This window comes from Uloborus diversus, chromosome 2 (genome assembly GCF_026930045.1).
Source record: "Uloborus diversus isolate 005 chromosome 2, Udiv.v.3.1, whole genome shotgun sequence".
Taxonomy (NCBI): Eukaryota; Metazoa; Arthropoda; class Arachnida; order Araneae; family Uloboridae; genus Uloborus; species Uloborus diversus.
In genome coordinates, this window is record NC_072732.1 from 128,620,096 (window position 1) to 128,633,932 (window position 13,837).

Below are 13,837 nucleotides of genomic sequence, written 5' to 3' on the forward strand. Positions count from 1 at the left end.
TATTCGTAGAAAGGAAGTAAAGTGAAATGAATCAATGATCCTTTAAATCCCTGATAATCTTATCAATTTATTTCAGTTTGATTTTTTTTTTTTTTTTTGCCATCGGCCAACGGCATCGGCCATCGGCAATCGGCCATTTGGAGGAAAACAATCGGCCATCGGCCGTCTTTGAACAATCGGCCAACAATCGGCATCGGCCCATCGGCCAAAAAATGCCATCGGTCGAGCCCTAGTCTCTAGGTGCTGTCGGTAAGTGCTTAGCTTGAAGTTTCATTGTGTTTCTTTTCCCCCTAAAGGACTGTTTTCTGAAAACTGTTTTCATTATTCTTACTCGTATGATCACCTGCCATTATTTTTTTCCAGTCTGTCGGCAAATATGAACTGGTCACGGGAGGATCAATGTTGTATGCCAACTGGATGCCTGGGCAGCCGCTAAGTGCTTCCTCGGTAATGGACAACTGCGTTGCAAGTAACACCGACAGCTCATGGGTCGTTAAAAGTTGCCGGGAGAAACACCAATTTATTTGCGAATGGACTCCAGGTAGTTATATTAAACAAAGTTGCTTTGTTGTCTTATGACCTACTGCAGGAACTTTCAACCTTTCGGGCCTTCTCCCCCCCCCCCCCCCTTGAAACACTGACATGAGGTTACGCCCACCACACCGTATGTGGTTAGCTAAAATTAGTTAATAAGTAAAAATCCATATAATTTCACACACAAAATTTAATATTAGTTCGCAAAACTTTATTTTTAACACATTACTGCTAGAACATATGTGATAGTGAGAAGCAAAATGATGTTAGTGGATTTCTTAAGTTTTGAGAAAACGCATTTGAAGTTCAGATCCTAGGCAGGCTTTCATAGATTTTTTTTTTCTAAATCATGCTGTATAGCAGAACCTAACAGGCATAGCCGGCTGGTGCACCGAAAAAGTGGGGGAACAAAAGAAGTGTAGGGGTTAGGGGGCGTAGTCCTTGAAGCTGATTTTTTTTTTTTTTTGTAAAATTGGGCTATAGGGGCCACAGGGAGCCAAGGCTGGCCAATTGTCAGTTATGTCGCCATGCCCCTCCCGCTCCTCAAAAAAAGAAAAGAAAAGGGGCAAAACAAAAAAAAGGAGGAAGAAGAAAAGAAAAGGGGGGCGAAAAAAGGGGGAAGAGAAAAGAAAAGGAAAAAAAAGAAGGAAAAAAAGGGAAGGGTGAGAGAGAGAAAAAAATCAAAACTGCCTACTAGAAAACAAATAACTATTTTAAGTGCCACAACAGTAAATACCAAAAGAGCAAATTTTGTCTTATTCGGAGTTTTTTCTTCCTTTTTCTTTCTTCCTTTCTTTTTTTACGTCAGTGTCGACACCACCTCCAAGGCCCGAGTCCCTAGTTTCTCATTAGGCTGACATGACCTCTCGTCGGGCCTGACTGGCTTTTAATATTACTGATTCAATAACTTCTAAAAATGTGGAATATGGCATCAAAAATCGGGACGGATGGTCACCGCAGACGTTTCCCTTCCATTTTAAAGAACTATTCTTACGAAATAAGATGAGAAAAGTTCATTTATTTGGAATTTTCAGTTTTTACTTTCTTGAAATAAATCAATCCATCCAATAAATAGAAAACAATTTTTCAACCAGTAATAATTTTTAACTCTGAAAAGTGACAGGGCAAGACCCCTTTATTTTTGGAAGTAAGGGGGAAGTTGGCCCCCTTGCCCCCTCCACGTACGAGCCGCCTATGCTACTAGGGCTACTAGTACAATCCCTCGCAACAGCGCAGAGGAGAGATCCTCTTACCATTTTTACAGATTTTCTCGAAATTTTTATTTTTCTCATTTACATCCCTTTGCTTCTCACGCCCTCATTATGAAATTCAAGAAGCAAAGAAATAAATACCCATTTTTGGAGGTAATTTAGCACCCGAGTGAGGTTGGCTCACACATTAGTCACTTTCGCCTCGTTAGTGAGATGGCGGACACATGCAATGACTTGTAGATTTCAAATATTTCAGAAGGCACATGATTGAAGTGCTCTGCTCCGGCCAGATTATCACATTGATGTCTGACATCATCGACGGACGCATTGTGGAAGTCTTGATCGGCTCGTCTCGTTTACTGTCCTTCCCCCAGGGCCGACGAGAAGCCCTGTCAGCCTAGTCGGAAACTAGGGGCCCTTCGCTTGAGGGGACTCAGCTCAGAATAGGAATAGTATGCATTTGGCAAGTTTTAGGGGTGGAGTGGTTCCTTGCGATCAAACTGACAAGGAGCCCGCCTTGACGCTCGGCGGCCCTGCCTTCTCCTTACCTACGTATACGATGTTTCTGACTCTTCCACAGAGCGCAAATAATGCTGAGGCGCACTATACGTCTATTAATGTACCTACTTTTGTATTCAGAGACTGCTACAGTCATTCTTACATCCTACACGCCTGTGAATCAAAGATTGCGGCTGCTTTTGTTTTCAATTTTTATTTCCTCGTATTATTTTAATCATTCCAAAAGACATCATACCTAGCGTTCTATCCTCCCCCCTTTTTTTGTTATAAAAACTTCGAACATTTTTTTCTCTTTCTAGCCTTTAAAAAATGAAAGGGAAAAAGCATTTACCCTTACGCATTTATTTAGGAAGCGCATGGTTTAATATGTAGTGCATATATTCCTAAATTGGACTTCTGCAGCTTTGTTTTAAAAAAAATGTTTTAAAAATTATCGTCATATTTACAGAAAATGTAAGTAACTAGGGCGGTTCTTAATTAAATTCCGCTTCAGATACCCCATTTTTTATTTCTGTTTAGCTTCACATTTAGCGACAATGGCCTCTTGTTCTTAGGGGGTCTAATGTAGACGTTCTTCCACCTCAAAGTAAAAAAGTACTATGTTAGCGTATATTGAAAACACAATATTAAACTTGTGATCCGTTCTTTTTTTCCAGAACTGCGAGAGAAAAAAATGCCTTCAAATTCGTCAAGTCGATGCCCTACTAATTCAACATTATGGACAGATTTAGGAGGAGCAGCATGTTATTATGCTCCCAAGTATTTCACTGAATCAGCAAATGATGCAGTGCGCACCTGTTTTATTATGGGTGAGTATTGTACATTGATTTTTTTAAACATGGAAAGAAAACAAAGGCTCAACTTAAAAAAAATTCTTCGCTCAAAAATGAATGAACAAATTAACAAATCAGTAAATATATCGCTCGTTCGGAAAAAAAAGTGCCACAATACAAAATGTTTAATTTTTTTTCCCCCGGTTAAAGGTCTTCAAAGGACGTTATCTTTTTTGAAGAAAAAAAAGACAGCTTTTTTGTTCCAGTACTAAGCACGTGAGAGCACAGCAAACTTACTTTTCTTAATGCTAATTTCCTGAAAAGTTCAACTTCAAACGCTTCTCCTGTAAAATTTAATTTCTTCGTATTGTGGCACTCTTCTTCCAAATGAGCTATATATATATATATATATATATATATATATATATATATATATATATATATATATATATATATATACTAGCTGCGTTGCCCGATTTTGCCCGATCTAGTTTGAAAACAAAAATTTTGTCAAGTGACGTATATTCAACAATTAGGCATAAATAAAAGAAAAAAAAACCATCATGCAAAATTTCCCCTCCAAACAATGACGACAAATATTAAAATACTTTTAAGAAATGAAAACAAAATGAGATAGATGGATTTAAAAAGCGTAACCATGAAAACACAAAATAAAATAAATTTAAGAATTTGAAATAAGAAAGATGGAAATAAACATGGATTCAAAAAGCGTTGCCGTGGAAACGCAAAATAAAATGGTTAAAAACTTGAATAGAGAACAAATTTTTGAACTTCATTTAATTCGCTTGTAACTTTTTTTCTAATGGAGATAGAGGGTTAAATTTTCGACCATAGGTCGAGTTAGATCTGGAGTAAAAAAAGAAGCTCTTTTGAATGGTGTTAAAAAGAAAACTGTGGGACAATTCCTTCGCTTTTTATTCATAGATTTAAGGAAGAAAGTAGTGCCTAAATTTCAGCTAAGCCTAAAGAAATTCGAGATAAAAATTCGAATAACTCCCGCCGTAAGTAAGTTGGAGCATTGGCTCACAGATAAGCTCCAGGTTGGCGAAAATATATCCCTGTAGGAGGGAGGCATTCACCAAGAAATATTATTACACGTAATGAAAATTCTCTAATATTTCTTAATACCGCTTTCTATGAACAATAATATGTCATCAAATTTTTCTTTTAGAATTTAAGTCGTATGTGTAATTTTTGAATTTTGAAGCTCTTAAATAATGGAATATCGAGTCTAGAACTAAGAAAGGCAAGAACTTCTTTAAAGACACTCTGCAGTACGATTTCAAGTGCATGATGATAGCAATACAAATGCAATATATAACCGTTCAGTTTTTGCTCTAAAAATTACATGCACAATTTATACGGCCGGTATTGTAAGCCGCTGTATAAAAACACTACAGCTTGAACAGTTAGCAACAAAGAGCAATCATCAAAGATAACACACATATACAACTGAAGAAATATCTCAGAAATTCTGAGTAGCTGTTCAACATTGGAAGCTATCATGGTAAGCCTATCGGCGTTTTTTTTTCCAGTTACATCTGGATGTAGCTTTGTATCCCAGGGAATAACTAAAAAATCTAAATTTAAATTCATGAAATCTAATTTTACCTCTCGAAGATTTTTTCTTACTCTCTTAAGGGATGTACGATTGATTATAAGATTATTTGGATTTAAATTTACTGTATCTACATAGGCTGTTAATAAATGAGCAGCATTTTTGTCCCTAATATGGCATTTGTCTAACATTGATGAAATTCGAGCAGATCTCAATATTTGTCAAGCTTTTTTGCGTTGTGGTAGACCAGATATAGAAAAAAGGTTCAACAGGTTAGGATAGATACCCATTTCAGTTCCTAAATCTTGTAAATTGCAAAAGGAATTTGATGATAATAAAGGACTATGGACTGAAATAAAAGGCAGTTTAAAGAATAGATTTTTACATTATTCCGATCTGGAATTTTTTTAAATTTATGTTTAAAATATGGAAAATAGAGTTTATTTTTATGATAGGGTAATCGAGGATTTTTCAAAATTTGAATTATAATAATGCATAAATATTTAAGAATATAACTAAAGAACATTGAATTAAAATATAATTGCCATTACTAATATTTATAGCATCGAACGAGCGCGAATAGCAGCGGTATGCCTGTCCCAAGGCCATTGGTGTACATGTACCCTATGTAATATGTAAAATTTTACAGAATGAATGGTTGGTCTGGCAGTAGCAACATCTATAGAAGGTTTAAAATTACTTTAAATATGAAACCTAGGAATATTTTTACATAAAAATGAGAAAATTCGCAATTTTTTCTTCAAAACTCAAAAAAGGGGGCCCTAAGGGCACGTGTTAATATTCATGGATTGACTTAAAGATTTGCATGGATCATTTATTTGTATAATGGAACAAATTGAGGGGGCGTCGTGTAAAATATCTACAACTTCAAAAATAAGGACCACCCTAATCTATATATATATATAATATGGATTGTCCGCGGTGCTTCATTTTTAGATCTACACTTCGAGTGGAAACTTGATTTTTAGATCAATGCTACTTAAAGCTTTAGATCTACACTACTAACTGATTTTCAGATCAATGCTACTTAAAGCTTTAGATCTACACTACTAACTGATTTTCAGATCTACATTACTTACGCGTGAAACGAGTGACCAGACCAGTTCCATTCGAACAAAAACCCTTTTTGTTATAATATATACCAAATTTGGTATAATGGCCTAACTCACATCTTTTAGTTATGTGTTTGCACAGTTTGCTCGCTTGTTTCTGTAACCCAGTTGCAATGATGAGCAATCTTTGTTTAGATTTTTCATACATTTTTTTTATGTACAGGGTTTTTATTTTTAGCTATAGTTTAAAGGTATGCAAGTTTGATTTTTTAAACATATACCTTACACTAGTTTTTTTTTTTTTTTTTTTTTTTTTTTTAAACTTATTTTGTGGATTATCCGCAAAATTCATTTATCCATTCTTACCCTGCCACCCAATTCCCTGATAATCGGGAGTTTATTGTAGATATAAATGGTATGACAAGTCCCCGGCGACTAAAATAAATGCCTTGACAACCAGTTCCTTCAGGGCAAGAATCTTTTAGAAGCTAGCTTACTTATGAATTCTCCAATAACCACTGAAAAATAATTTGTCTGGCGTCTAAAATGTTTTCCTGGTCCTAAAATTTTGCAATTTTTATTGGCCTCTGTGAGTGTATTAGGGTGTAGTGAAAAAAAAATGACATTTCGAGTTTCAAACCCCCTGGGGTCTCAAAAATTGCTTTTTAACATCAATAGATTACCATTTAAATTTCTAGTATAATATCTTCATTTTAAAATGGCGCAAAAAATGTCCACAAGTGCTAAAATACGATTTTTATTGATCTTTTTGTACGAAATTGAATAGACACAATGTTAAAAGTGCTCGCGGGGGTAATTGTTAACGCAACAATACAAATATTTCAAACACAGGTTGTAAAACGTTTTTACAAGTTATATATTTAATTTCTTATTTAGAAGATATTTTACATTGCATTTAAGAACTTTTATTATTTAACATTATAGTATAAGGGTTTGCCAAATGAAAAATGAACAGAAGTGAATAAGAAAGAATACCTTTATCAAAATCAAAAGAAATTCCAATAGGCTTTGAAACATAAGTTTGATCGTTTCCGCAGTTTTTGAGGTGGGGAAAAACCATTCATTTCGCGACACCGTCACCGGCATTTGGAACACAACGCATGCGCGGCTTCTCTCTGCCCCTTTACGTGCGTTGTTTTCGTTGGGATTACGGGCCTCGGTAGCGCAGTCGACAGCACGTCAGTCTCATGATCCGATTCCTGGCTGAACAATTTGCCGATCGTGAGTTCGATCCTCACCCATTGCATTGCACTTCTTCTTCAGAAGTGAACATGTTTAAGCTTATATAATATTTTTGCAGTGAAAACTTCTTTAGGCGCGTTAGGTATTTTTTGAGATGAGAAATACAATGTTTCTGATATCGGTGAGATATGTGTCTGCCGTTGCCACTCTGAAACTGGACAGCTAATTGTAATGGTTGCGGTTTATATTTCATCGGCTAAGTCTAAAAGCGCAACACAAGATTTTTTGTATGAAAATTTATTTATTTATTCCGAAGATGCTTCTGCATTACTTCAAAATAACATTGGAGAGAACTTTGATAATTTGCTAATGATTTTGAGTGGGGGGTTTCAACATCAACTTTGCAGGCGATAAAAATCTACCATTAATTGAATGGGGTGGTTTCCTTCAGTCAAAAGTACTTCTTTTAGTCATTGAAATGGATAGAATGAGAAAAAAAAAAAAAAAACAGGAACCCAGAAAATACTTTCATTTTTCCAACAGTTTTTTTAAAATTAATTTTTTAAAATGTTCGATTTTTCAAACAAGGCGTGGTCTTGATGACGTCACAAATGATGCATTTTACGGCATCTTTCTACTACGTTTCCACGTTATGATAATCAAGCAGCGAATTAGAATTGCGCTCTGCGCTTGCTATCAACCATATCGTTGCCAATACACGTGAGTAAAGATGCGAATTAAATATTTTGCTCTGTGAATAGCAACACAGAACGGCATTTCATCATTTGTGATGTCATCGGCAAGAAATGTAAACAATAAAAGCGCTCCGAATTAAGTAATTTTTTAAAAATATTAAACCTAAACAAATTTATTAAAAAATGGTCAGATCCTATGTTTTTAAACATGCTCTTTCAGAAAAAAATACTTTTAAAATTTTGGAAACGACCCCATTTTTAAATAGAGAATTTAATTTACCGATGTCCAATGATCGCAACCTTAGCACAACGAGATATAAAACTACAATTGATGCATTCTTTTATAAGATATTTAAATAGATTCGAATCAAAATTGTTCATTTCCTATTTTAGTTACAATAAACCTATAGTATCAATTTTGGAATATAATGATAATAATAAGGGTGTGTGTAAAAAATCATAATTTTTTTGAAAAAAATTTAAAACATGAATTTTTTTGATTTAAATCAGATTTTTTAAAATTTAAATCGGATGTTTTTGATTTTTTAAAAAGGCTTTCGACACTTTCGTAATTGATTAATTTACAGTTTTAAATATATTTTAACTTAAAATCGATATTATATAAATTTAAAAACAGTTAAATTTCAAATAATACCCCTCCAAAACGTTTTCATATCATCATGCAAAAGTAGTTAAAAACAGCTGAATATCATATGATTCAAATTAAACTTAAAATAGATTGCAAAGTTGTACAAATAAATTCATAAAAACAGGGCAAACAAATCGGCGCTTGGCTTTTGCCAAATGTTTTTTCATCCATACGCTCACCTTTTTTTTTTCTTCGAAATGAGCCCGAACTATCTGGCATGCCTCAAAACTCGAATTTCCCAGCGTGCTGGTCAATCTCACGGCACGTCGTCTCTTTTCCGCATGTCACCAGAAGAAGGGTAATACAGTAAATTGATTATGTGGAAAGTTCATTACGTGTATTGATTATTATTTTTATGCATGGAAAACTGAATAACACAAACAAAGAATTTATTTTCAAATATTTCCTATATTTGCATCAAAAGTTATTTTATAAACGAACTGAAGTAGACCATACCCAAATGTATATAATTGGGTGGTTTCCTTCGGTCAAAAGTACTACTTTTAGTCATTGAAATTGATAGAATGAGCAAAAAAAATAACATGGGTCACAAATGGTGCTCTTTGGCGCATCTTTTTATCGTTTACACGTTATGATAATCAAGAAGCGAATTAAAATTGCGCTCTATGCTTGCTATCAGCAATATCGTTGCCAATACACGTGAGTAAAGATGAAAATTAAATATTTAGCTCTGTGTTTGGCAACATTGAATGGCATTTCATCATTTGTGATGTCATCCGGCAGAAGCGTAAATAATGAAAGCGAACCGATTTAAGTATTTTTTTAAAAAATATTAAAACTTAAACAAATTATTTAGAAAACGGTTAGATCCTATGTTTTTAAGCATGCTCTTTCAGAAAAAAATACTTTTAAAATTTTGGAAACTACCCCATTGATGCTCGGATTACTGATAAACGTAAAAACTAGACTGTAGCTGATATTTTGAATTTACAAATTATAAAATTTTAATTTTTCAAACAACAATTAAATTTAAATGAAAATTAAACACCCACCACACACACACGCGCGCGCGTACATACCAAACACACCAAACTTATTTTGTAGTATTAAGTTTTCATTTCTGTCGGCAGTCCCGTGACAGCCTAATGTTTTTAAATGAAAGCCTGCCTAGGATCTCAACTTTAAACGCGATTTACTCGAATCTTTAAATAGTCCACTTGCTTCTCTTTGCTTTTCACTGCCTCATATATGCAAATCATTTTTCAACAGGTGGAAATTTAGCAAGTTTTCACTCCGAGGAGGAAGTTTTACAAGTTGCAAGTTACCTCAGAAATACTCTGAAGCCCTTCGTCAGCCATGTAATTATTGGTCTGTCTAAGCGAGGTGATGGTAAGTTCATAAAAAATATTTTAAAAGGAAATTTTAATTTTTGACATCTTTAATTCAAATTATGTTTTTGGCATTCACGAGTGAATCTGTGTAGGCGCGCTCGCACGCATGTGTGTGTTGTAGCCGGCAGTGATGAATCTAGAACTCAAGTAAGGGAAACCGAGGATCAGGGCTATAGAAATAGGAGGGCTGGGTCTTAGCGCCGAGAAAGAAGGAACGAGGGAGAAAACGTCAGTGACGTCACTGAGTACACTCCATCTGGGACATTTGTATAGTGAGTGCGTAACTCAAGATGAGTTCGGGCTCATTTTTGAGAGCCCAGGCCCGCTCAAGCCCAAAAATTTGTAATCGAGCCCGCCCGAACTCGAGTGATATTGTCTCGGACCAAAATCCGAGCCCGCCCGAGCCCGAAGGAAACTTTCTTGTATCAAAAACCGAGCCTTCTAACAGTCTGACATGATCTCTCTGTTAATGAAAAATGTTACGTCAAATTTTCTTCATTAACAGAGAGAAGTTTCTAAATTTTCTTAAAATGTTCCACTTCAAACGCATTACTGTATGACATATTGCAATAGTAATCGCAAAAAAAAATAAATAAATAAATAAATTAATTAATTAAAAATAATTAAAAAAAATTAATTTGAATTTTGACATCTTGAATTCAAATTATGTTTTTCGCAATCACGAGTGTGTGTATGTAGGCGTGTGTGTTTGTGTGTACGGGTTATGTGTATGTGTGTGTATGAATGTGTGTGGGGGGGTATGTGTATGTGTGTGTAGGCATATGTGTTTGTGTCTGTGTGCATGCATGAATGTGTGGGTAGTTGTGTATGTGTGTGTGTATGTGTGCGTGTCTGTATGCATGCGTGTGTGTAAGTGTTTGTATGTGTGTATGTGTGTATATGTGTTTGTGTGTGTGTGTGTTTGTGTGTGTATGTGTGTTTGTGTGTGTGTGTATGTGCGCGTGTGTGTATGCGCGTGTGTGTAGGACATGGATGCAACCTGGAGACGGCTTTCGCTATAGGAGCAGCATCGTGAGGAGCCAGCCGGTCCACGGTGATGGTGCGGTGGGAAAAACAGCGTAACGCCAAAAACAGTCAAATGAGAACAATAAACAATCGTGATTGCTCAAAAAAAAAAAAAAAAAAAAAAACACTATAAATAAATGTTAATTAATTAATTTGATTTTTTTTGGGGGGGGGGGAGTAAATTTGACATTGATTGAACTGATTTAAATGTTTCTTTCATTTTCTCATAGTAGGAAAATGTTTATTTGCTTTGAATTTGTATGGAGATTGGCAATTGAATATCTGTGCTTCAGCCCGAGCTCGAAACCTATTTTAGGTTCTAGAGCACGAACCCGCTTCGGGCTCGGGCTGTCGGGGCCGGGCTGAGCCCGTCTCATCTCTCTACACCCACTTTTCTTGTTTTAATTTTTAAAAGTTTCAGGGTTAAGCTGCTAAAAGTAATGAAATTAAGGGTGAATGTTTTAAATTCCATCGACATGTTGATAGGGCGATACTAAAGACAGTAAACCTAATTAAAATCTGTAATAGAAATTTTTAGTTTTTGTGTAGTTTCGGAAATACTTGATCCGATCTGCGTGTTTTGAAGGGGTCGAAAGCAGACATTTTGCACAATAAAACTGAGTTTATAAGGAAATGAAAATAATTTACTGTGTTCGTCAAGTTTACTCTTGTGTGTATTTTAATTTTGTTACTTTGAACTTAAAAAAATAATAATAATATTGTATTTCATTAAAGAAAATGAAAGAGCTAAGATATAAGGAATAACTAAAACATAATGTATAATACTGCTCATATTTTTTTGAGTAGTTTTTTTTCTTACGTTAAGTAAAAAGCTCTAACCAAGAATTTTAACGAACGTCCGTTTCTAAGAAAAAATGGTAACTCTCATGGAGAAGGGAAGGAAGCTAGCCACATCGCATTTTCTTTGGTTTCTTCCGAATTCTCATTGAAAGATAGAAAACGTTGAAAGATAGAAAACGTTATTAGCTTGCATTTGACAGAAAGTGACCCTACTGTTGTCCTGATTTTGACCTACATGTGCTTTGCAAAAGTTTGAACAAGATATTTGATTAAAATAATACATCTTCTCTTAGCTCAAGGAGAGGGGGGGGGGGGGTGCGAAAGATTTTACGCATTAGGCCAAGTGATTGAGTTGCTTCAACATTATCACGGTCAAGAACTAAAATAATGTATTTTTTCTCGCACACGTTGAAACTTGAAAATATTCCTATCGTTGTGAGAGTGCCAAAAAAGTACGTTTTATCGCAAATATTATTATTGAAAATCTCTGAATTAAGAATATTTACCTTAATTCTCGTTGAGAGGAATCCTACATTAAAAAATACCTTGCGTGCATCACATTTTAAGAAATTTTTCTTTCTCTTTGTCTCCACTTTTTAAATTTCTTCCGAAATTGTTTGTTGCCCGGCTTTAAATTTAGCGTTCCATTTTTGAAAAAATGAAAAGAAGGTTGCATTCCCAATTTTTTGGTGTGTTTTGGGCCCCTGAAAATCTTGACAGGGAGCTCAAGTTTCCAAAACTTTTTCAGTACCAGTGGGGAGTCACTGTTTTAGATCTTTTTCTTCGTTTTTGCGGGTACTACTTTCAATCTCGGAAGGGGGGGGGGGAACCATCACTTTTAGAGGGACAGACGCCCCTGTTTGAATAATGTGAAATTTTCTCCACAAGAGATTCCCCAACCCTCGTCATTCTCCCGAAAAATTTAGTACTTTAAATACGGTTCTTGACTTGAAATAAACGTATATACCTATGTAGTATACTGAAGAATATAAATACTTTCACGAAAATTTTAAAGGTCTGAAAACATTATATACACCTCAATTGGATATAAAGCTACAAACTACAGCCCCGAGGCCAAAGCTATGGTGTATTGCAAGCAAACGCCGAAAAGGTCAGTTACGGCATCTAGAGATTGCAACTGCGCTCTAGCTTTATTCTCATGAGCCTGGAGTAGCTAAACCACGCTTAGGCAAAAACCTCATATAAATTGAGCAGATCATCACATTAGTAGATAAAAATACATTAGCTTAACAGAGAGAGGTGTGCAAACATGGAATGGCTCCCTATCAAAAAAGTGAAGATAAAAACTACGGTATAAACAATATACCCCAGCTATTGCTAGAGAGAGGTAGTGAAAAGAAGCGTATGCGTGATGGCGGTTAAGACCCTCACTTAGAAATTTGCAAAATTGATGCCACAAAGCAATTTTCGGAACGTTTTAGCGTTAACGTCAGGTTGAGGTTCCTTCCCTAGTATTTTTCCTAACTATAGTCAATTTCATGATATCTTTGGCGATATTAGGGGATCGAATGCTCCTTCCAGAAATTTGCACAAATAAAAGTTTTGGCTGGTAAAATTCATCGCCATTTTCTCTAGACCCATGTGACTAACGATCGCCTTTCTTATTACATATCGATGAGCTAGACTAAAAACTTGAGTGACCACTGACCAGTAAACGAGCGCATCGATCTTTATGGGGCTGCATCAGTAGTTCCGGTGTTGGCGAACGTTAATGTGCTGGGGGGGGGGGCAGAGCCATGTGGTTGCTTGTTTACCACAAAATATGGTAAATAAGCCCATTTGTTTACCATATTTTGTGACTAACATTTTTCAGGTGGTGCCGATTCAATGAAGATAACCGTAATCCGTAAAAGTTGTTTCTCTGCTAACGTAGTGTCAATGCAGGGAAAACAATCTACCTTCACTATGAAGTCTAAGACAAAGCATCTCTTGTATTGCAAAAATTTTGCTAAAAATTGTCAGAAATTTTTTTAAAAATTATTAAAGGGTTACAGTACCTCAAAAATGATGAAACGATCAAAAAATTTTTTATTACTTATTTCAAAACTAAAAACTATTCTGAACACATGGAAAAAGTTTCATTGCTTTATTTCAAATATTTAAAAAGTTATGAGTGGTTTTAGGCCATGCTCGCTATGTGTTCTTATGCAAAAGAAATACTTTAAACTGCTTTTTCTCGATGATGGTATTTTTGTGTTTTCATGTCATTAGAATCACTAAGGATTTTTTTTCTATTAAAGATACAGCTTTAAAGTATAAATACTTTTTGCAATTGGGATAACATATTTGACAAAACTGTGCATTGGATAAGCATTTTATTAATTACTCAAATGTTTAGAGCATGTTAAACCTTTAAAAAACCAATATATTTTTTAAAAAACTTTGATTTTTTACATAATTA

At 35.1% G+C, this 13,837-nt stretch overlaps 1 protein-coding gene across 3 annotated transcripts in view; it reads left to right on the forward strand.

Annotated features, from left to right (window-relative positions):
* LOC129216033 (macrophage mannose receptor 1-like) overlaps nt 1-13,837 on the forward strand; it is a 170,326-nt gene that overhangs the window by 136,615 nt on the left and 19,874 nt on the right. For all 3 annotated transcript variants that reach the window (XM_054850178.1, XM_054850177.1, XM_054850179.1), the window contains exons 20-22: nt 364-541; nt 2,921-3,073; nt 9,467-9,586. In XM_054850178.1, coding sequence (XP_054706153.1) covers nt 364-541; nt 2,921-3,073; nt 9,467-9,586 — 451 coding nt within the window. The remainder of the gene's footprint in view (nt 1-363; nt 542-2,920; nt 3,074-9,466; nt 9,587-13,837) is intronic.